The sequence below is a fragment of the Ictidomys tridecemlineatus genome, chromosome 7 (assembly GCF_052094955.1).
Source record: "Ictidomys tridecemlineatus isolate mIctTri1 chromosome 7, mIctTri1.hap1, whole genome shotgun sequence".
NCBI classification, from domain to species: domain Eukaryota; kingdom Metazoa; phylum Chordata; class Mammalia; order Rodentia; family Sciuridae; genus Ictidomys; species Ictidomys tridecemlineatus.
Window position 1 is genome coordinate 170188381 of NC_135483.1, and position 25582 is coordinate 170213962.

Sequence of the window (25582 nt, forward strand, 5' to 3'; positions counted from 1 at the left end):
AAACTGGGGGAGTATTCATAAGTCTTCCAAATCATGTACAGGGAGTGTATATTTCCATTTATATGCAACTTTTAAAAAATCTTGCAGTAGTGTTTTGTGATTTTTAAATGTACAAGTCTTACAATGTTTATGTTAAATTTATTCATAAGTATTTTATTCTTTTCAATGCTATTGTAAATGAAATTATTTTCTTAATTCATTTTGGATTGTTCATTGCTAATATACAGAGTGATATAATAGCTTTAAAAAAATTTTTTTTAATTGTTGATGGACACAATACCTTTATTTATTTATTTATTTTTATATGGTGCTAAGGATCAAACCCAGTGCTTCACACATGCCAAGCAAGTGCTCTACCACTGAGCTACAACCCCAGCACTATAATAGCTTTTTTTTAAAAAATATTTTTTTACATGTTTATGAACCTTTATTCTATTCACGTATTTATATGTGGTGCTGAGAATTCAACCCAGCACCTCACACATGCTAGACAAGTGCTTTACCACTGAGCCACAATTCCAGCCCTATAATAGCTTTTTAAAATATTGATTTTGTATTATGCAATGTTGCTGAACTTATTTTTTAGCTTTAATAATTTTTTAATAGATTCTTTAGGATTTTTTAATATGTAAGATCATATCATCTTCAAATAGTTTTGCTACTTCTTTTCCAGTCTGGAAACCATTTATTTATTATGAAAGGATGTAGGCTTTGTCAAATCCTTACGTGCACCTATTAGAAATTATGTATTTTTCACTTAGCCAGTTAATATAGCATATTACTCTATTAGCTCAGGCTGCCATAATAAAATACCAGAGACTAGGTGGCTTAAATAGCAGAAATTAATTTCTTAATTGGCTAGGAAGTCAAGATTTAGGTGTTAGTTTTTGGTGAAGGCTCTCTTCCTAGGTTGTGGATGGCCGCTTTCTTACTGTGTTATCACTTGGCAGAGGGAAGGATGATCTCTCTCTCTCTCTTCTCAGAAGGTCACTGATCCTATCAGATTAGGAAACCATCCTTATAATTTCATTTAGCCTTAATTATTTCCTAATAGCCTTGTTTCCAAATATAGTCACATTAGGGGCTAGAACTTCAACATATGAATTTTGGGTAGATACATTAATTGATTTTCTGATATTAAACTAATCTCATTTTCCTGTAATAAATTGTACTTGGTTGTGGTGTTATTATCCTTTTTGTGTGTTGTTGGATTTGGTTTGCTACTAATCTGTTGAGGATTTTTGTGTTTGCATTCATAAGGTCCAACATTTATTATGAATGCAGATGTAAAAATCTCAACAGGGTTGTTGATAGTGTTCTTTTCTGTGATGTCTTTGTGTGATTTTTGTATGAGGTTAATAGCAACCTCCCAGAATGAATTGAGTAGTGTTCCCTTCTTTTTTTTTGTTGGAAGAATTTATAAAGTATTGTATATGGGGATTTTGAGATAAATATTCTTGGAAATAGTAGCTACAGTTTTCTGACTAAGGTTGTTAACTTAGAACTGAGCCTCAAGTTTTTCTTTAGGGTCTGAGCAATAGAATTGCATCATAAAGTGGTCATATAATGACATTCCGGGTCTGCTAATGCTAAATGGTTACACCTTAGATGATAAGTTTATAATATACAAAAATTTGGCTGTGTGGTGGCATTTGTTTTGTTTAATTACCAAATAGTAATCATTTAATTTCCTACTAAGAAAAAAATTTCCTTATTGTGGATTTGAACCCCTCTGCCCTTTTAAAAAGAAATGATTTTTAATGCTCATCATAAATATGAGGAGGCAGAAAATAAACCTCAAAGTTCTCTTTAGTATTTCTCTCATGATTGATAAAATTATATCATTACTTTAGTGGAAGATTGTTTTTTGAACCTTTGACAGTGGTATACCTTAATTCTTTAACTACAGGTTCTATTCAATAAGAATTTAGTGCAATTTTTTAACCTAATGTTTAAAATAATATTTTTCATTCATTTGGATACTCTTGCACTAAATTGACTTCAAAAAGATTCTGTTGACAACAGTCAGGGTAATTTGTATAAATTGTGAAAGCTTGGAAAAATATGTTTCAAGGCTTTGGAAAACTAATAAGGCAGTGAAGAAATATGGGGCCTAAATCTAGTAGAGTATTCCATAGAAACAATGGAAGCCAAAAGAAAGAAAACAACTGCCAACATAGAATTCTCTACTCAATAAGTATATCTTTTAAAAAGTAAGGTGAAATAAAAAATATTTTCAGGAAACAAAAATTAAGGGAATTTGTCACCAGCAGACCCTCACTAAAGGAAAAACTAAAAGGAGTTCTTCAGGCAGAAGGAAAATGATTCCAGATGGAAGCTCAGAGATAACAGGAAGTAATGAAGAGCAATGGAAAGGTAAATATGTAGGCAATCTAAATGAATAATGTTTTGTGGGATTAACAACAATGCCATATAGGTTGGGAGGGCAGTAAATGGAGTTAATTTCTAAGGATCTTATATTGTTCATGAAGAAGTAATTTTAGACTATGATAGGTCAGGGTTGTTTGTTTTAATTTGTTACTGTGAATAGACTATGACCATCAAATTAACAGAAAGAGAAAAATTGGACTAATAAACTACAGTCCAAAAGAAGGCAAGAAAGAAGAGAAAAAATATTTATAGTATAGACACAAATAATAAAAATACTTTAAAGAGAAAAAGAATTTAAGGTGTCGGCTCTAAGCTCAGTGGCAGAGCAAGTACATGCAAGTGCAAGACCCTGGGTTTGATCATTGGCATTGGAATAAGGGGGGAGTAGGAAGAAAAGAGAGAGAGAGAGAGAGAGAGAGAGAGAGAGAGAGAGAGAGAGAGAGAGAGAGAGAGAAAGGAAAAAACAAGGCAAAAGAAAAGGATTCAAATCAAAGTATATCCAAGTAATATATCTTAAGTGAAAATGGATTTAATGCTTGAAATAAAACTATATTCAGGGTCTGGGGATATAGCCCAGTGGTAGAATGCTTGCCTAGCATGTATGAGGCCCTGGGTTTGATCCCTCCAGCATTATGAAAAGAAAAGAAAAAAAAAATTTATATTCAAGATTTTATCAGAGGTCCGAAGAAATAAGGAAAGCAAAAGATACCAAAAATGATAAAGATTGGATAAGAAGAAGTAAAGCTATTATTTAGATGCAACATAACTGTGGATATAAAAAATTCAAAAGGTATCTAATAAGCTATTAGAATTGATAAATGAGTTTAAAAAGGATGTTGGATGTAGGTATAGTGATATGTGCCTGGTAGTCCAAGATACTTAGGAGGTTGAGGCAGGAGGATCACTTGAACCTAGGAGTTAGAGACCAACCTGGATATAGAGACACTGTGTTCAAAAGAAAGAAAAAAACCCAAAGCTGTTGGACCAACATAAAAAACAATTTTGTATTTTTTTTTTAAGCAGACACTACACAGAAAATGGGGTTTAAAGAAATCCTTTATAATAGCATCAAAGAACATGAACTTCTAGGGAGTAATAACAACAAAGTATGCGTAAGATCTTTACATAAAACATCGAGAAATTTTCAAGTTCAAGGATTGGAAGAGTCAATGTTGTAAAAATGTCAATTCTTCCCATATTGTTATTTTTTTATCCAATGAAATTCCAGTCAAAATCTCAGAAAAATATTTTTAAAATAAAAAGCTAATAAAATGATAATGAATAAAAATGATAATGAAAAAAAGCTAATAACCAGGATAATCTTAATGAAGATCAAAATGAGAGGACATACTCTAGCAGATGTCAGTACTTATTAAACTACAGCTATTGAGACAGTACAGTCTTGGTGCAAAGTTATAAGGACCAGACATTGCAGAAATAGATGTATATGAATATTTGATATATGACAAAGGTGGCATTACAGAGCAATGAGGACAGGAATTTCTTAAGTAAATGATACTGGTGAAATTAGATATCTATAATAGGAAAAACATGAAAGTTTATTAATGAATCATCCTCTATACAAAAATGAATCCCAAATGGACTATAAATATAAATATTATACAAATACAATAAAGCTTCTAGAAACAGGAGAAACTCTTCATGACTTTGGAGTTAGGAAGAGTTTTCTGGTCACAAAAAGCACTGAAAAATAAAAATTAACACACTGGCCTGCAACAAGATTAAGAAACTCAGGAAAATTATTAAGAAAATGAAAAGGCAAGCCACTGAGAGGAAGATGGTACTTGAGAAATATAACTGACCAAGGAATTCATGTCCAGAATAAATAATAAATTTCCACAAGTTAATAAGAAAGAGACTGAACATCTATTTAAAAAACAGGAAGAGATTTGAACAAACCCATCATAAAAGATGATATGCAAATGGCCAGTAAATATGAAAGCTATCATAAAAATTGCAGATTAAGAATACAGTGATATAAAATTGAACACTTTCCAGAATAGCTAAAATTTAAAAAGACAATACCAAGTGTTGATGAGGAAGTAGAACAGTGCAAACTATGATACACTGCTGGTAGAATATAAGTACAGCTACTTTGGAAGACTAGCCTACAATGAATTCTAAAGCTGAACATATGCAAAATTTATGACCTAGAAGTTCCATTCCTAGTAACATACTCAATAAAAATATATGTGCATTGGCACTAAAAGCCGTATCAGAAGGTTCTTTGTAACATTATTTGTACTAGCCAAGTGCTGGTAACAACACAAAAGTCTATCAAGGGCAGAATGGATAAATAAATTATTATTTATACAGTGGAATACAGATGTGAAAATAACCAAACCTCAGCTAACATGTAAGAATATCTCAAATATAATATTGAGTAAGAGAAGCTGAATGCAAAAGAATAAATGTTGTATGACTCAATTTTTATGAATTTTAGTCCCTTTCAAAACTCCAATATTTCTGGGCATGGTGGTGCATGCTTATAATTCCAGCTATTCTGGAGGCTGAGGCAGGAGGATTGCAAGTTCCAGGCCAGCCTGGGCAACTTAGTGAGACCCCGTCTCAAAATTTTACAGAAGGTCTGGGGGCCAGCGCAATGGCACATGCCTGTAATTCCAGCGGCTTGGGAAGCAGAAGCAGGAGAATCGCAAATTCAAACCCAGCCTCAGCAATTTAGCATGGCCCTAAGCAAAACCCTGTCTCAAAATTTAAAATATTTGAAAAGGGGCTGGGGATGTGGCTCAGTGTTAAGCAGCCCTGGGTTCAATCCCTGCTACCAGGTGCTGGGGATGTAGCTCAGTGGTAGAACGCTTGCCTAGCATGTGCAAGCCCCTGAGTTCATTCCCCAGTAGTGGGGGAAACAATTGTAGTATTAAAAATCAGGACAGTAGTTAACTTTTGGGGAGGTGGGAAGGAATATTAGATTGCTATGGGACATTAGAGAAATTAATAGGTGCTTGCTAATTTTTCATAGATGGTTATGGATGTGTTTATTTTGTGATAATTTGAACTTATGCATATAATTTTTGTATTTATGTATGTTATATATCAATTTGAAAATTGTAAAGGAACCCTTCTGGGATATATAAAATGTGGTGGTTACTAGAATTTATGTAAATACAGTTTTCCATCGCTTTTTTTCTTTTCGTCTTGGCAGAGAGAGCACAGGGTTGGATTTTAATTGAATCTTTGTTCCCTCGTGCATGTGTTCCCTTTAACTACCAGTGGTGTAACTTTGATGATGGATACTGGACAGTGGGGAGTTTTGTTGTAGCAGGAGGATTTCAAGATTGTCACATATGTATTTTTTTGGTGCTGGAGATCAAACTTAAGGCTTTGTGCATGCTAGGCAAATATTCTACCACAGAGCTATACCCATAGCCCCAAGATTGTCATGATTTTAGATTCTTACTGGAGCTTAAGTAGGACTAGAGAAAACCTCTGAAATCAACATGGAAGAAATGATTCCAAGAGTTGTTAACAGTGGTCAGGAGGTAGCAACCTGATTTTAAGTTCTTTTGGCACATTTACTATGTTGTGTAAAACATGATTTCCTCCCAGTATTATTATAAACTTTAGTTGTTGACTCAAGTCCTGACCTTACTACTTGCTAGGTATATACCTTTGGACAATTACTTTCTTTGTTGCCCAGATTCTTTATGTCTAAAGGGAACACTTATTAGTCATACACTGAAAAATCAACAAGACTATTGCGTAAACAAAATAACACTGTGTTTGGTACATCATATACTTTAGTCCACAAAATAATATTTGTGAAGGCAGAATCTTTCTGTGGACAAAAGAATTTAGTGTATTTATGCCAGTATTTACTTAAGACAGAATTTTTAACCTCTGAAGTAAAAAGAAGAATTTTTTGTGAATTAATCTTTGTTCTTTTAAAATATAAGGATCCAGCTGGGATACAGTGGTGCATACCTGTAATCTCAGCAATTTGGGAGGCTGAGGCAGGAGGATCCCAAGTTCAAGGCCGGCCTTAGCACCTTAGCAAGGCCCTAAGCAAATGATGAGACCCTGTCTCAAAATAAAAAAATAAAAAGGGCTGGGGACTTAGCTCAGTGGTAAAGCCCCCCTGAGTTCAATCCATAGTAGCAGTGAGATAAAAGCATCCAACCATGTTCTCTCTTTTAGCAGATTTTTATTATAAAAATAAGGATTTATAAGAAAAACTTTAAAATTATCCATAATTATACCACAAATATAAATGCTTCTAAGATTTTGGTGTATTTTCTTCCATTAACTTGTATATTCATTTTAAAACTGTAATTTGAGTTAAAACTAAACATGTGATATTTGCATTTCCCATTTTTTTTGATACGTAACAATTCTCTATGTTATTAAAATTTGTATTATTTTAGATAGCTGTATAATTTTACATCTTAGGGCATATTGTAATTTAAGGATTTCGTTCATGGACACTTAAGAGTTTTCAGGTTTTTTTTTAATTACATAGTGTGATAAGCACTCTTTTGACATCTTATTCACATTTGAGATGATTTCCTTAGGATATATTTAGAGAAATGCAGTTACGGTATCCAAGGGAAAGATAGTTTAATGGTTTTTAGATTTGTATTTTAGAATTGCTCTACAGAGAGGATATCAGTTTATGTCTCTACCAGGAATATATAATTGAATCCACCTTGTGAATTCTTACAAATGAATATTACTCATTTAAAAATACTCACTTTTTCTTTATAGCATTTGTTCAGTGCTCAGCACAGAAGCTTGACCAGACAGAGTAGACGTCGGATATGTACCAGTAGTTTGATGGAACGTTTCTTGCAGGACGTACTGCGACATCACCCATATAATTATCAAGAGAACAGGTAAGGTAGCTCAGTGGAATAATAGTATCACATAGTTTTATGATACAGTAGTTGTCTCTGTTAATGCTACTACTACTACTGTTGTTGTTGTTATTATTATTATTTTGTGTGGTACTAGGGATCGAATGGGATTGAATGCAGGGGCTCTACCACTGAGCTGCACCTCCAGCCCTGTAGTGAAATTTTTTTACTTAAGCCAAAAAGAAGTAAAAATTGCAAATGGACATCACTAGACAAAATTTCACTACAGGGCTAGGGTGCAGTTCAGTGGTACAGTGCTTACCTGGTATGCATGAGGCCCTGGGTTTAATTCCCACCACTGCAAAAAAGGTAACAAAAAATTTCCCTATAGGAGATAGGGACTATACTATGCTTTTTCCTAAATGTTTTTGGCCAACAAATAATTATATATCATTAAGTTTTTAATATGTGTCTCATAGGATTAAATAGGGATAAAAAGGTGAGCAAAAATAGTTCTTAAAAGATTAGTAGCAGAAATTATGTCATTTGTAGGGATGGAACTTTGAGACCATTATGTTAAGTGAAAAAAGTCAGAATGTCAGAGGTTGTGTTTTTTCTCATGTGTGAAAGTTATAAAAAATGAAAATAAAGGTGGGGTGTGTTTCATGAAAATTAAAGGGAAATAAATAGAATAGAGGAAAGGAACCCAGGGATGGAGGATGGCTGGGAAAGGAGAAATACTGGGGAATGATATTGATCAAATTATATTGCTACATTGTGTGCAAGTATGAATATGTAACAACAGATTCCTCTAGTACTTACAACTGTAATGCATCAATAAAAGATTTTGGGAAAAAAACATTAGCACCAGAAAACCTGGGTGACAGCAGAGTAAGAATAGTCAAAGTAAAAAACTAAGTAAATTTCTACATTAATGGAACTGTTTGCTAACTCTGAGAAGAAGAGGTATCAAATAGAATTGTCTCCTTTTATGATCTTAACATTGATGGCTTGTCTTACATCAGTTTGTTTTGGCTGTTTTAATAAAAATAAATAGTTTGGTAACATGTCCTATGTAAAAGAAAAACATTGGTAGAAAGAAAAGAGGTTAAGCTGAATGTGGTGGTATAATCTGAGAAAGTCGGAAAATTGAGGCAAAAGGATTACAAATCCAAATGCAGCTTGGGCAATTTAAGCAAACTTTACCACAAAGTAAAAAAAAAAAAAAAAAAAATAAGAGCTAGGAATGTAGCTCAGTGGTAGAGCCACCCAAGGTTCAATACCCAAGACAAGAAAAAAAAAAAAAAAAAAGAAAGAAAGAAAGAAAAAAGAAAAGAAAATCAGATAAAATACCATAGTGATTTTTCAGCTCTAGTTGTAGAAGACAAGGTAAGATAAATATTAGCACACCTACAAAATTAGCTGAGATGCACACCACTGGTAGAAAAAGTGATAAACTTCTGCTTTGCAAGACACTAACCCAGAAATGGTGAAAATGTTTTAGTAGAGAATTTCTTCTTAAAATCTATTTTTTTTTTAAGCTGGTGGAAAGATAGACTATCCTGGGTCAAATGTGAGTGTTTCTAGTTTACAACTCTCTATTTCTATGGTTTAAATTCCTGGAATTTGAACTTCGAGGTCAGATTATATGGACCTTAAAAAAGTCTTTATTTTTTTAACTTTTCACTATGGAATAATTTCAGGCATACAGAAACATTACAAAACTGGTACAAGAAATTCTCATATTTACCCAGCTTCTTATCTTATGTATTGTTTATTCATATACTTTGCCCAGTTTTCTATTGTTTCTATACTTTGAATCTGCAAGCAGTATTTAAATATGGATGATAGTTCTTTTTTTGATAATAGTTCTTTGTATTTTAAATATGTTACTAGTATTTTCTTAGAATCTGTTTTTTGTCTTTTAACTGTACATGCTTTTATTCTTTCTTTCCTATATGGAAATGCAACTTTTTTTTTTTCCTTTTTTCTGGTGCTGGAATAAAACCTATGGGTGTTCTACTACTGAGCTACATCCTTAGTCTATATTATTTTATTTTTGAGACAGAGTCTTAAGAAATTTCCAAGACTGGCCTCAAACTCGAAATCCTTCTGACTCAGCCTCCTGAGTAGCTGGGATATAGGCTGGCATCACTACACTAGACAAATTAAATATTTTAATATAATCAGGTCTAAGGAAAAATTTCCTTTGTGGTTTCTTTTTTATATTTTTTCCTTAATGTCCTGGTTTCTTCTTTTAAATATTTTAAATAATCCTAGAATTTGTTTTTATATGGGGTATGAGGCAGGACTTAATTCTTTTATAAATGTATTTCTAATTTATACTGATATAAAATGTCATCACACCTGTAATATCTAATTTCTGTATTTTGTTTTGTCTCTGTATGTATGTATGTGTGTGTACATATACATAATATCTGATCTCTCTTTTTTTTTTTTTTTTTTGAACTGGGGATTGAACCCAGGGCTTTGTGATTGCAAGGCAAATGCTTTGCCACTGATCTATATCCCAGCCCACATATCTGATCTTGAATACCACTTTGTCCCCTCAAGTTTTCAAAATCCATGTAGGTATTACATTGTTTGTTTTTATTTTTTTCTAAATTATAGAGTTTATAGTTTCTTTATTTTTTTTCTGTCTTTCTAGAGACATTGTAGATTTCTTTATTAGTCTTTCTAAAAATTAGCTCTAGCTTTAGTTTTTTTCTTATTTATTAGTTTTTCTTTTTTCTTAATTTATTTCACTTTACTTTTTGGTAGTGGGGATTAAACTCAGGGGCACTTAAACACTGAGCCACATCACCAGCCCCCTTTTTTGTACTTTATTTAGAGACAGGGTCTCACTGAGTTGCTTAGGGCCTTGCTAAAGTTGTTGAAATTAGCAGTCCTCCTGCCTCGCCTCCAAGCTGCTGAGATTACAAGTATGTGCCACTGCACCTGGCTTATTTTCCTTTTTACTAGGGTAGTTTGGTGTTCTTTTTCTATCTTCTTGAATTAGATGCTCACTTAATTTGTGTTTAATAATTCTTTTATTATGCAGGAGGACTTAAAAGTACATTTTCATTTTGGCAATACCTCACAGCTTTTGATATATAATTGTTTTATTGATAGTTAAATAAATCATTTTTAGCTCAATAGTTACATAAAAGCTTTATATGACTTTTTTAATACCTTTATGTAATTTTTTCTTTATTATCTTCAATCTTAGATTTTTGGAGAGCTTTTTCTGGTATAGAGTTAAATTACAAATAACTAGAAATATGGGTTATGATTTAGTTGAAAATTTTAATCCCACAATTATAGAAGCAAATCAAAAGATGTAGATAGCAGTTTCTAACCTTTTTGGAATTTTTATCAATTTTTAAAAGTTGTGTGATTCTTCCTTCTCTCCCTCTCCTTACTTTCCTGTTCTGTTTTAAAATTATATTTTTAGAACAGTGATAGTTGTGATAGTCCTTAAGAGAAATGAAGATAGTCTAGTGTCCTTAAAAACTAAGGTAAAAATTTTTATTGCGCTGTAATCTCATTGATTATTATTATTATTATTTAAATATTTGTTTTATTAGAGTTCAAAAGTATGGAAAAAAATTTTTTTGCCCCATCATATTATTTTGATGTCAGGGTTAACTGTTTTATTTTTTAAATCCCAAATTAATATTAAATAAGATAATAATTTTATTTGGGAATGGGAAATACTTTGTTAAAAAAAGGACAGTTGTATGTTGTTGGTACATATGCTTGTTAGGCAAACATGGCATTTTTCAAATTGTAAAATATTTAATAAAAGTTTTAGGATTTATTTTTTTACTTTCAGTTATTTCTGATTTTTGTAGACATATTGTGTGTTGCTGGGACTCTACAGATTATTTTTTAAAACAGCATTAGATATATAGAAAAATCGAGAAGATATACAGAGTTCCTATAGTAGTCCCCTCATTTAGTTTCCTTAATGTTAAAGTCTCACATTAACCATGTACATTCTGATATTAATTAAAGTCACTGTTTGTTTATGTAACCTTAATTTTAACCTAAATTAAGTTTTCTAAATAAGATTTTCTTTTTTTACCTCTTTTTCTCTTTGAGAATCTCATCTAGAATACTGCCTTACATTATTTTTTCATGTCTCCTTAAGCTCCTTTTGGCTCTTGTAGTTTAATCTTTTTTGTAGATCTAGATATGGTGACTACTTATCATTTTGAATTACAGTGATTTTCTGTAATACCTTCTGCCACTACTTGAATGCTCCTTGAAAGGCAGATAGATCATCTTTCTTTGAATTTCCTTTAACATAGGATTTATCACATAGTAGAAAGTCCTTGGGAGATGGTTGTTTTATGACTGGATTTTTGCCTTTTTAAGAATTTAGAAGATGGTATAGATCAGTTGCTTATAAATATGAAAGAGCGATTACTAATATGTTCTGAGTCCTGATGCTAGTAAAAAGATTCCTTGGCTGATTTTAGGTACAAAATTTTAGGACTTTTAAAAAATAATTTAAATATTTGAATGGGAAATGTGTATACAGAGGCATAATTCAAAAGTGACTCTAAAGCCAGGTGTGGTGGCACATGCCTATAGTTGTAGCTGCTTGAAAGGTAGAGGTAGGAAAATTGACCCCAGGGGTGAGAGACCAACCTGGGCAACATAGCAAGACCCATCTCAAAAAAAAAAAGTTTTCCCCCCACAGGTAACAAGTAGATACCATTTTCGTATCTGCCCTCTCTAAACATATTCCAAGTGTATTGTCTCTCCTCCCCATTTTAGTGTTAGCATTATAATATTTAGTGTTCTAGGTAGACTTAATTTGATTTTCAGTAACAATGCTTATAGTGATTGATTTTTATTAGTACACATAAAGCTGCCTTTATTTTTTAAACTTACATTGTTTTATTAAAAACCATTAATTATTTAACCAGTACCCAGTTGATGAGTGGATCCACTCATCAGGAGACTATCATGCTAAGTGAAATAAGCCAATCCCAGAAAAACCAAAGGCCAAATGTTCTCTCTGAAATGTGGATGCTAACACAACAAGGGGTTGGAGGGAAAAATAGAAGTTCATTGGATTAGACAAAGGGAATGAAGGGAAGGGAGGGGAGATGAGAATAGGAAAGACAATAGAATGAATCAGACATAACTTTCTTATGTTTATATATGAATAAATGAGCAGTGTAACTCCACATCATGTTCAACCAAGAATGGGATCCTAATTAGAATAAGTTATGCTCCATGTATGTATGATATGTCAAAATACACTCTACTGTCATGTAATCTGAAAAGAACAAATAAAAAAATAAATTACAAAATTTTGAAAAAGGTGGATCCACTGGGTGTGGTGGCACATGCCTGTAATCCCAGCAGCTGGGGGAGCTGAGGCAAGAGGATCTTGAGATCAAAGCCAGCCTCAGCAAAAGTGAGGCACTAAGCAACTCAGTGAGACCCTATCTCTAAACAAAATAACAAAATAGGGCTGGGGATGTGGCTCAGTGGTTGAGTGCCCTTAGTTCAGTCCCTGGCAAACCTCCTCCCCCCAAAAGGTGGATCTGTTGGTTTGCTATTATCAGAAATTAAAATAAAGAGTGAATACTCATATATTCCTAATTAATTAAACACATGAGAAAACCAGTAGGGGAATTACTAGATCAGAGGGAGTATACACTTAAAATTTTAATTGACATTCCTACATTGCTCTTTGTAAAGGTTACCAGTCAGAAAAGGTTAACCAATAATCTGAAGTTAACTTATCTATTCCTACCAACAGTGTATTGAAGTACCCTTGTCAAAACAATAATTTAATAATAGTTGACATTAGTGAATCCTTGCAAATGTGCCAGCTTTTTTCTTTTTAAATGCTCTTTACACATAATGGCTAATTTACTCCTCAAAATGGTCTCATGAGAAAAAATAATATTATTCCATTTTTTAGAGGTGGAATCTGAGGCATATAAGGTTAAGTAATTTGTGTCAAGTTTTCTGCTATTTACTTCTCTAATAAATGACTAAAAAATGAGATGTGGTTTAATTTGCATTTCTTTCTCATGTGAGGGAGCCATTTTTGTTTATTAAATAGGTTCTTCTTTGAAACAATTACTTCCCTGAAGCACATGCAATATACTGTTTAGTGTAATTGCCTTGATTCTTTGTCCTTTAAGAATTGCCTAAAGTAGAAAGAAAATAACGCTTACTATTGCATATTTTTTTTCCTTTTTTTTTTTCTTTTTTAGAGGAACACAAAATGAGATGTCTATGAATGCTGCATCACCTGAAGTGGTTCATTTGGAAGATTTCTTTTCTGAAGAATATGCTCAGGACACTCCTGAAACCATAGAAGAAGAAACACTCTCTGAGAGTTCTGATTCTGTTGAAGAGTTGACTTCTGAACCTAGTGATCAGTCACAGGAGCCTGTAAGGGAGATATCAATTCGACCATCAGTTATTCAAAAACTGGAGAAGGGACAGCAGCAGTCCTTGGAGTTTGTTCCTAAAATTGAGAGTGGTGGTATGAAAAGAATAAATCCAGTAGATATTGGTCAAGCTACAAATAGTGGAAAAAATCCAGTACGTCCCCCAGTGATTTGTAATGCTCCTGCCAGTTGTTTACCTGAGAGGTCTTATGATAGGCCAGTTGCGACTACTACTGCTAGGTTACCACTAGCAGTCCACTTGGATTCAGTTAGCAAATGTGACCCAAACAAAGCTCACACACACCTTGAACAGCTAGACATGGTCTCTAGAAATCCTGTGCCATCAGCCCTTGTAGGAACTTCAGTTTCATATAAGAATCCTAAAGAATCAAATAGGAAACCTTTATGTGTAAATTCAGATAAGTTGGTTTTACAGAAAGAAGTAAAATCTCAGGGTGAATTGTCACCTGGCTTTAAATTCTGTGAACTTAAGGGTACTGAAAATTCTGTAAGAGTTAAATCTTCTTCCAGATTAGCATCTAACTTGGCAGGAAATCTGAACAAAACTGACAAGCCTTCTGATAGAGGAGTCTTTGGAGATGCCATTCCAAAGCACCATGAGGAATTTCTTTCAAATATGGATTGTAGCCAAGAAGAAGAGCATTTGGTTTTTAAGAAGTCATCATTTTTGAAACAAAAGTTCTCACTGAGTTCCGAAGTGAAGTTTGATTGTGGTCCTCTTCAGTCAGCAGCTGATCAATCTCAAGAGGCTGTCCAAGACTTAAACCTTTGGAAGGAAGAGCGAGTTGACCAAGAAGATGAGAACTATGAATCTAGAGATTCTGAAATGAGTTTTGATTGTGATTCCTCCTGTCATTCACTGACTGATCAATCTGAAATGTCTGATAGAGAAATAAACCTTTTAGAGGAAACACATGCTGATTTAACACATAAGAATAAGAAATCTTGTGTTTCTGAAAAAATTTCTGATCGCAGTGATTCTCTTCAGGCAGTTACCAGGCAATCACAAGTGATTGTTAAAGAAGAAGGTCTTCAGAATACAGCGCGTATTAGCCTGGTTGATGAAAGCTATGATACTAGTGGTTCTGAAATGAATTCTGATTATGATGAAGACTTCCCTCAGTCAGCTAAAAAGTACCGCCAACAGCCTGTGAAAGAAGTAGACCTTCCTCAGGAGGTTCACATTAGTTTGGTTGATAGGGACTATGGATGGACTAGCTCTGAATCAAGTGCTGATTCCATTTTCTCACTTGAGTCAGTGGTTGATGAGTCCTCAGTGGTTGTTACAGAAAAACAAGTTTGGAAGAAGGCTCATGTTAGGTTGGTTGATGCAAGCTATGGATCCAGTTGTTCTGAATCAAGTTTTGATTGTGATGCTTCACCTCAGTTAGTAGTTGACCGACCTCAAATGACTGTCAAAGAAAAAAAACTGAAACACAGACACGTCCACCTAAAAAATAAGAAACGTAAACCCAGTCGTGCTAAAGCACATCTTGATTTTGGTGTTTCTCTTGAGACAGTGGCTGATGAACCCCAGAGGGCTGTTGAAGAAAAAAATCTTCTGAAAGCGAAGAATGCTGACCTTGTGGATATGAACTGTGAGTCTCATGGTCCTGAAATGGGTTTTCATGCTGATGCTCAATTAGTGGCTGATGAATCTCAAGTAGCAGTTAAAGAAGTAAACCCTCAGAAAGTAGATAATGACCTAGAGAATAATAAGAGTATTCCATCTAGCATTTCTTATCTAAGTTTCGATTCTCATGCTTTTTTTTATCAGTCAGCTAATGATCAACCTCAAGGGGCTTTGGGTGAAGTAAATCTTAAAGAGTTAAATGTCGACATGGAAGTTAAGAGCTATGGGTGCTCCAGTTCTGAGTTGACATTTGATTCCGATTCCCCTCTTCTGTCAGTTACTGAGCGGTCTCAGCTGGATGTTGAAAGAATAAAAGAAGATCACATTAACCTGGAAGATGAGAGCTGTGAGTCAAATAGTTCTGACATAACTTTTGATTCTGATATTCCTGATTGCTCAGTAGTTGACCAACCTGAAGTAGCTGTTGGTGAGGAGGAACCTGTTGATCTGGAAAATAAAAGTAATGAATCTTGTATTTCTGAAATAACTTTTGATTCTGATATTCCCCTTCATTCAGGAAATGATCATCCTGAAGTAGCTGTTAAAGAAGTAATCATTCAGGAAGAAGAATACGTACATTTAGAAAGGAAGAATGACAAACTCATTGATTCTGAAATAAATTTGGATTCTTATGCCCCTCTTCATTCAGTGACTAATCCTCCTGAAGTAGCTGATAAAAAGCTAAATCCTCAAAGAGAAGAGCAGGTACTCTTTAAAAATAAGGAAAATGAGCCTGCTGATTCTGAATTAAGTTTGGCTTATCATACCATTTTTCCTTCAATGACTGGACATTCTGAAGATCCCTTTAAAGACATAAACTTTGAGAAAGAAGTGCATGTACCCTTTGAAAATAAGACTAATGAATTAAGTGCTTCTGAAACAAGATTGGATTCTGAAATCCCTCTTCAGTCAGTGATTCGGAAACCCACAGTAGTTGTTAAAAATATATGGCTTCAAAAAGAAAAGTATGCTGAATTCCAAGATAAAAATGCTGAACTTACTGATTCTGAAATAAATTCAGATTCTGATATTCCTCATTATCCTATGGCAGAACCTCAAGTAGCTGTTAAAAGAAAAGAGAAAAGGAAGCATATTGTAGAAAAGAGTCATTATCATGGTGATTCTGAACTACTTTTCAGTTCTGAGATCCTTCCTCAGTCAATAGCTGAAAAACCTCAGTCAGCTATTTTGGGGAAGGATCATGTTAAGCCAGAAGGTCGAAGTACTGTACTTAAAGGTTTTGGAATAAATGTGAATATTGATGCCTCTCTTCATTCAATCACTGACCAACCTCATCTGGCCCTTTTGAAGGAAAAACATGTTGATCTGAAAGATGAAGGTAGCAAACCTAGTACTTCTAAAATACATTTCAATCTTGTTGACCCTCCTCAGACACTACCTAAACGTCCTGAAGTAATTAAGAGCACAAACCAATGGAAGGAAGAGACTATGTACCTGGAAAATAAGATTGATGAACCTAGTGGTTCAAAGGCAGTGCATAATACTGATATTTCTCTTCAGTCTACAGTTAACCCACCTGAAGTAGCTATTAAACAAGTAAACCTTGCGAGTGAAGATCAAATGTATTTGGAAAGTAAGAATAGTCAATATAATTCTGAAAGAAGTTTGGATTCTGATTTCTTGGTTCAAGAAGTAGTCAGTCGACCTCAAATAACTACTGTAGAGCCAGAGCACTTTGAAGTAGAAGGCAAGCACAGTCAGTCTTGTGATTCTGAAGTAAGTTTTGATTCTGATGACTCTCTTCAATCAGTGGCTGACCAGCTCGGGGAAACCGTTAAAGAAATAAGTCATTGGAAGGATGAAGACATTGACATGGAAGATAAGAGGGATGAAGCCAAGAGTTTTAAAACTATATATGATTCTGATGTACTTAAGCCAGTAGCTGACCAAACTGAAGAAGTAGTTCCAGGGATCAACCTTTGGAAAGAACATGTTGACTTTGGAGATAAAATTGTTACTCCTAGTGACAGAGTGACAGAAAAGAAAATAAATTTTGATTCTGACAAAACTCTTCAGTCTGTGACTAAAATTCAAGAGCCTGCTAAAGAAATAAATCTTTCAAGAGAAGGACATGTTTGTCTGGATGATAAGGGCTATGAACCTTGTGGTTCTAGAATAATTTATGTTTCAAATATCCCCTTTCAATCAGTGATTCAGGGACCACAAATTTTGGAAGAGAGGCCTGCTAATTTGGAAGTTAAGAACAGTGATCCTTGTGGTCCTGAAATACGTTTTGATTCCAGTGATTCTTGTCAGTCAGTGGCTGGCCAGTTGCAAAAATCTATCACAGAAATCAATCTGAAGGAAGACCATATTTACCTGGAAGATAAGAGCTATAAACTGGTTGATTGTGAGGCATGTTATGATTCTGATGTTCCTGTTCAGTTTGTAGCAGATCAATCTCATGTGTCTGTCAAAGAAATAAACTTGCAAAAGGAGGATCAAAATGACCTAGAAGATAACAACTACACACCCTGTTGTTCTGAAATAAGATGTGATTCTGGTGTTCATCTGCAGTCAGAAGTTGACCCGTCTCAAATGACTTACAAAGAAACAACCTTTCAGAAGAGAGAGCTGCTTGGCATGGAAGAAAAGTCCAGCGAACCAAGTGATTCTGAAATGATGTCTGATTCTGATGTGTCTTTTCAAATAGTAGTTAACTCATCATCCCAAACATCAGATGGAGAATCAGATTCTCCACCAGTGGTGTTTGTGGATGTGATGGCCAGTGATAGTGATTGTGACCGTGAAGTAATATCTGATTCTAATGTTCCTCTTGAGTTAGTGACTGACCCACCTCCCATGACTATCCCAGAAACCAGCTGTATAAATACAGAGTCCATTGATGTTGGAAATAACTACTGTAACTACTGTGGTTCTCAACTAAGAAGTGTTTTGGAAGCCTCTTCTCACTCAGTGGCAAGCCAACCCAAGAAGTCTTTCAAAATAATAAACCGGAAGAATGACTATATTATTCTGGGAGACTCAACTTGTCAGTCTTGTGGTAATGAAATAGATTTTAGTGGTGATGCCTCTGATCAGTCCATGACTTACCAGTCACAAGGACCTGATAGAAGTATTGACTCAGAAGATAAGAGTTGTGAATATAATCGTACTGAAAGAAATTTTAATTTGGAAAGCAGTACTCAATCAGTGACTCATCAAGTACAGCAAACTGACAAGGAAGACAACCTTTGGAAAGATCAAAAAGATAAAAGCTGTGAGTCTAATGTTTCTGCAGCGGGCTCTACTTCCTCTTCTACATCAGTGATCCGTCAAACGACAGTTAGAAAAAGTGCTTTAAAGTCAAAACGTAGAGATCAAGAAAGTTGTAAATCTTGTTTTGAGAGGGGTTTTCAGTGTGATCCCTCTCATCATTCTGACTCTAACCAGCCTGGAGAAGCTGTTAAAAAACGCCCAGTTAAGAGGGTAACTTTTGACTTAGGAGAAAAGAGTCGTGATTCCCAATCAGGCTCTGCCCCCAAGACTGGTTCTGGAAGGAACCTGGGAAAAGACAAGGTCATGGATGATCTTGATGCACCAGTTATTGAGGCCTTATCACAGATACTTCCTTCATCTCTGGGAAGAAAGTGGTCTCGAATAATAAGAGGAAATCACTCAAAAATTAATGCCCTTATGAAGGATTTTAAGGAAGGTCATTTCCGCTGTTACTTTAATAATGAAGCGAAGACCCAAATCATTACTTTGTATAAAGAAAGATACATTGCCTGGCCTATCTTTAATCAAACCACTGCATCCGTTCAAACTGTGTCAAGTTTTGAAGATATTGCAGGTGGATTTTCAGACATTGATGACTGTGTAGTGGCTGTAGAGAAACCAAACTATCATTATCCTCTAGCAAAGAGGCTTCTTTCTAAACAGAATTTGTTTGTGGCTTCTCAGAGCCAGATAGAAAAAGTTAGCCATGGAACTCAAACCAGTTTTATAAGTTACCCATTGAAGAAAAGAAAAATAGTTAGACTAGAGGTAGAATCACCCAAAAAAAAGTGTGTGCAGAGTGACGGAAAAGAGAGAAAAATCATCAAAATTGGAACAATTGAATTGCCCGGAACACAAATTAAAGTTTTGGAGCCTGGACAATCCAAACCTGTAATTCGTATTCTTACTTCTATAAATATTAAACCGAAGGAAGATGAATCCTGCGACTCACCTAAAGCGAACCATTGTGTTTGTGATAATGATCTACAGTTTCTGTGCAAATATAAACAGAGTAACCATAATTGCCCATCACTTCTGAAAATTGTAAATAATTTTCCATCAAACGTGGTAATATCAGAGTCTGACATATGTTGTAAATGTCACATTCATCATGAGAGTGACTTAAACTTTAGTGAGGGAGACAATGATGCTGTACAAAACCATGTTTCAATATCTCAAATGATAATACCAGCAAGATATGAATTGAGGTCACGTTGTAGGACCAGTGAATCTTCTACATTTCTAGAAACTTCAGAGGTTGTAAATGCTAGTGAGTTTCCAGAGGAAGGTAGTTTCCAGCTAACTCTTTTAAGTCGTGATGTTGCCAAAATCTCTCCAAAACCAGTTAAATATGAGTTTTTTGAAAGTAAAAGGAAAAAGAAAATTCAAAGAAAGAATGTTATGAGAAACCCAAGCTTTCCCAAAAAGGTGTTTAAAGCAGTTATTCTCCGTCAGAATGCCAGAACAGCTTCAGAAAAATGGTCAGTTTGGATTCGGACCAAAGCAAATGACATAATTAGAAAATATATTTCAAAATACTCTGCTTTTCTGCGTCGTAGGTACCAATCCAGGGCCACTTTATTTAGAATGCATCTTAAGAAGAAAAAATCAGGTGCCAGTAGGCTAGAGGAGGTGGATAAATCAACTCAAACACCTTCGGACACCTCAGTTACACCAGCTGGTGCTAAAGAGAAGTTAAGGGCTATCGTGAGTCCTCTGAAGCAGCCTGCGCAGCGCACTTCCCGTGCTGTAGGAAGACGTGCTGGAAGAAGAAGTGCTGTAGGAAGAAGTGCTGTAGGAAGAAGTGCTGTAGGAAGAAAGAAGGCTAAGAGAAGGAATCGCCGCAAAAAGAAAAGGCCTATACCTGTTAGAGAATATGATTTGAGAAGTTCGTGTTACATACCAGATTCTGATAGAATGGTGACTCGGCTTGCAAGCAAAATGAAAAGTAATGAGGTAAAATAGAAATTTTTGTGTTATGTCTAGTTGAGGATTCAGTACTTCAATTAAAATACATTTGGTACTTCAGTGCACATAGCTTTCCCAACTTTGGTGGGAAAACTAACCTTAAACTATTTTGCTATAGATATTATTTTTCAGAACTTTTATATTCATTTAAAATTAGTGTTTAGGGTCCTTTTTTTTATTTTAAAGATTCAGAAGCAACTTTTGTCCAACATTTTCTGTAGAAGAGCTTCATCTTAATTTGTCATGATATAATTTAGCACAGTATATAGAATTTTGTCCCTCAATATGTCCTTCTTATTTATTTTTTTTTATGATCTTTCTTGTGCAAGAAAGTTATAACATTAGGAGAATGAACATAAAAAACTTATTAATGCCATCTTTTAAAAAATTGAGACAAATGCATAAATACTTACATTCTATATCAGAGAAGCATTGTCAATACAGTATTCTAACTGGATAATTAGAAAGAAGGAACTATAATGAGTTATCTCAGCTTTTAAACAGGGTTGACTTAAAACTATCACAAAATATAATTTATCTTTCTCTTAAAAGCATTCCGGAGAATGAGATTCGATAATCTTCAGTTTTAAAAAGTGCCTGGTGATTTTATAGATACAATACAAATTCCTTCTGCTTCATTTAAATTGGATCTGCAAGTCTGTAACTTTCCTCATTTGGATATGGACTCATAGTCTCCTCTGTAGCATTATTAGATCTTAAGGGGAAAAAATTTTACTAGCATGATTAGGCTTTTTAACCACCTTTACTCCCTTTTACATAAAAGGTTGGTGGTTTGATATAAAAACTAGTTAATTTTATGGCCTATCCCTTTAAAATATCTTATACATTACTACCTACCACTTTTAATAACTTGAACTGAAATTATTGGCTTGTTAATATTATTTGGGGAGGCCATTAATTATTTGCTTTAGTAAATTACTTAATATTTCAAAAAATTGAATAAAACTGGTAACCTAAATGGAGGCCCATTTTGCAAGTGAAAAACTAGTACATCAGTTTATCTTAAACTATCAAATCAATTATCCTACACTATCTAATTAGATAATTGATTTGATAGTTTATCTTTAACTGATTTTAATAGATTAAAAGATGTGAAGATACACAGCATAAGTCTAGGATACTTGAGCATATTCATATCCTTTATTCAGGAACATTGGTTAAGCTGGAACAGATGAATCCAGTTATCCTATTAAGCCAAGATCCTGAATCTCTTTCAGTCATTGATGTTAAGGGGAAACATGATTTCACCTATATTGTGTAACTACTATATTTTATTGAAACTAGAGTCAGTGTTAAGATGTGTCTTGATTTCAGAGATTAAAAAATGTGTTACCTTAGAATTAATGAACTATAAATGTGGTTTTGTTTCAGGGGCCATTATTTAACCTGTGGGTGTGTTATGATGGTGTTTTGATGTAATTTCTTTACTTCTAAATTTAAAACATAATTATGTTGAAAAAAGTGGACAAATGTGGTGTATCTTTTCGTTGCAAAGCAACATAGATAGCATTTCTTCAACCTTGCCTCATTATATACAAACATTTTAATTTCCTTTCTTAAAATATCACTGTGAGCCTCTAGTTCACAATCATCCTCCAAATTTAATTTAGAAAGAAAGCTCTGTCCTACTGATTAGGAAGTAAACAAACACCCAATATGTGAAAATACTCAGATTAGGTACTGATGTCTTTTTTCTTTATGGAATAGACACTTTGCTCCCTTAGGTACTATCAATAGACATTCTTTGAGTGTAAGTTTAAAAGCAAGAATTCATGTGGAAATAATGTGAGATGTAAATATGACAAATTGTATCTGTTGTGATTACATCATAGGGAGAGGCGAGTGATCAAGAATAAAAGTTAAAAAAAAATGTTACTACCTTTTACACATTAGAAGCTAGTCTAAGTACCATTTTAAGGGACAAAAGTAAAAAGGTTTTTATTTAAAATATACATTTCTAAAAGTATAAACACTACAACACTGATGATTTTGTTTAACATCTTGGAAGTATTTACTAAGTTCTTATTATAACCATCATTATTTTAGGCAAGCTTGAAAACTTGATATTGTAAAAATTATTACTTGAGTTAAATTGGAAATGAATTGCTTTCAGAATTTGATAGGATACAAGATGTGCCCCTTTGTCTAAATAAATGTTGGCTTAATTTGCAGATTATATAAAACAATTGGTGATTTTGTGTAGTCACGAATGCATTATATTCTTTTCATAGTAAAGAGTCAAATTACAACCATAATGAATATTTTATCAATCTTGTCCTTTTTCAGTATCTTGCATAGATTTTTATTGTAATTGTCCTGAGTTATACAGTATGTGGACAATATTGTGTAATGTGTGTTTTTGCATTTGTGCATTTAAATTATTTATGTAACTAGGGCTCTGAGTAACACTTTTTTTTTGCTTAAAGAAAAGCTATATTTAAATATTCAAATAATTATATATTTCCATGTAAAACTAATGTGAAGACTAATGTATTTTTTATAATGCAATTTAAAGTGTAAACTTGTTTTTGAAGTTATCAAGATAAAATTTATTAAATATTGAAATTTGTGTCTACTCTCTCCTCATATTAGAAGCCTTTCTGGAAAAACTTAAAGAATCAGAGAACAATTAAAACAGAAGTACTTTTTATAAATGGTCTGAGAGATATTAAATAAGAGATTATAAATGTTGATGCTGGTGAGAAAATAGTTAACCAAAGATACACAGATTATATTCAAAATAGTGATTATTTCAAAGGATTAAAATTAAACAACCATTTATTTATCTGATAGAATGGTGGATTAGCAACTTTTCTCTCTGTTTACCTGTATTGAAAGTGCTCATGAATAGGATTGAGTTCAGGAGTCATTTTACGTTTATTGTTTGACGCCTACTGGGAAGGGAAAAATTTAGTGCCTCCAATACCATAGCCTATATTATAAAAGACAATGTACATATGTCAGTGAAGTAGATGCTTTTGGCCCCAGTTAAAAAAAAATTACTGTCAAGTCTTTCAGTAAAGACTTTCATGTGTAGAAAATACCGAAAAATCTTGTAATTGTGAAATTACATGCCAAAATGTCAACTTAAGAAGATGTAGGGAAGGAAAGGAGACTAGGTACAAGTCTCAGTATTTCCTTGTCCTTATCCTTATCCTAATATCCAGAATTACAAGATAATTTAGTATGTTTTCCTTTGCTCTTATTCCTTATATATGTGTATTTTAAAAGTTCTCCCAAAATATTTTAAGCTATTTATCTTAAGGAATAGGTCTAGGATTTTTTGTTGCTGAATGTTTATTATACTTTCTTCTGTGTTTTTAATTTATTGTATTCATGTTGTGATAAATTTCTTTCTAGTTTTATTTATTTTAATACACTTTTAAATAAGCCTGGAAAGAAATTTATTTTCCAGATTCTCAAGCTGTGCATACATCTTGAGCCTTTCCTCAGTGCAGCTCATTGTTCTAAGCTTATTATCTCATTCGCTCTTTAAAGAACCCTTATTGAGATGCTATAATTATTACTATTAGATGAGAAAATCGAGATATAGTTTATAGTTAATCTCCCCTTCACACCCCCAGTTTTAGGCCACCACTATTCTAATTTCTGTCTTTATAGTTTTGCTTTTTCTGGACATTTCATATAAATGGAACCATATGTAGTCTTTTGTGTCTGCCTTCTTTCATTTACCATGATATTTTTGAGGCTCATCTGTGTTATAGCATGTGTCTCTATTTTGTTTCTTTCTATTACTATATAGTATTAAGAGTTAGTTTTTAATGAAGCCAGTAATGGTCTCCTGATAACAATTATGATAAGTCCATTAGATATGAGGCTAGCTGTTCCCTTTATGCCTCTTAATATTTGCTATAATTGATTAATCACCAAATCCAAGCCCAGATTTGACAGTTGCTTTTTTTGAGTGATTTTTATCCCACATTTCAATGCTCTATGCTTCTTTTACTGACCATTTGGTCATTTTTTTTCCCTGTGCTCAGTGAATTTGAATTTTCAGTGTCAATATATTACCCCATGTCCTCAATCCTTTCATGATGGATTGCTTACAGGTAACTGAAATTTGATAATCATATCCAAGTTGCATATTCTAATCCACATATGCCACAGAACCAGAAAGTGTTCATGGTGTACTAGTTGTGGTGAACACTCTTTTTATTTTAAGTTACTCTCCTACATACTTACAATACATACCATCAAAATTAGGAAATCAACATTGATCTGATATAACCATCTACTCTACAGACCTTATTCAGATTTTACAGATTGTCCCAAAATGTCCTCTGTAGGTCCTGGATTTGATTCAGGATTGAAAACTTCATGGTTCTTTAGTTTCTTTCAGTATGGAGCAGTTCTTCAGCCTTTCTCTGTATTAATAGCATGGCATTTTGAAGATGAACTGGTTTCTTTGTGGAATATTCCTTGGTTTGAGTTTGTCTGATGTTTCTTTGTAATCTATGCGTTTTTGGGAATTCTGTGTTCTCAGTGTATCTTAACAGAAGCCATGTGATGTCAGTTTGAATAAATGTGGTGACAGAAGATATCCAGTGTCGGTTCTTATGTTAGGGGAAAAGCTTCTTATAATCCGTTGAAATGGGGGCACACCTAGAGGTTATCCACAAATAGACTTTTTACAACTATTGTGACAGGCGTGACTGAGAATTATAATTTACATTTATCACCAAACCAATCATACACAAAACAATAGTTTATTCATACATTTAACAATTATTACTTGTACCCCTTCTACAGGCCTGGCCCTATGGTGGGTACTGAGGATCCAAGCATCACCCAAACAGGACCTTGATTGTTCACCCTCATACACTGTTAGGAATGAAAGGAAATTTAAGTAGTGGTTAAGTGCTATTGTTTAGATATGGTTTAATTTGGCCCCTAAAAGTTCATGTGATTGGAGGCTTGGTTCCCAGGGTGGTGATATTGGGAGGTGGGGCCCTAGTGGGAGATCCTTTGGTCACTGGGAGTATGAGATAGTTCTTGCTAGAGAGTATAAAGGAAGTAAGCTCAGCTTCTCA

At 33.9% G+C, this 25582-nt stretch overlaps 1 protein-coding gene across 6 annotated transcripts in view; it reads left to right on the forward strand.

Annotated features, from left to right (window-relative positions):
• Window positions 1-25090, forward strand: part of Zdbf2 (zinc finger DBF-type containing 2) — a 42788-nt gene extending 17698 nt beyond the window's left edge. For 2 of the 6 annotated variants that reach the window (XM_078017896.1, XM_078017897.1), the window contains 2 exons: window positions 7135-7262; window positions 13469-25090. In XM_078017896.1, the coding sequence (XP_077874022.1) occupies window positions 7135-7262; window positions 13469-20507 (7167 nt within the window). In that variant the 3' untranslated portion in view covers window positions 20508-25090. Of the gene's footprint in view, window positions 1-2240; window positions 2377-7134; window positions 7263-13468 lie in introns of all 6 variants that reach the window. The other 4 variants (XM_078017898.1, XM_040294792.2, XM_021733125.3 and 1 more) reach the window with 4 other exon arrangements.
• Window positions 25091-25582: the final 492 nt, after the last annotated feature.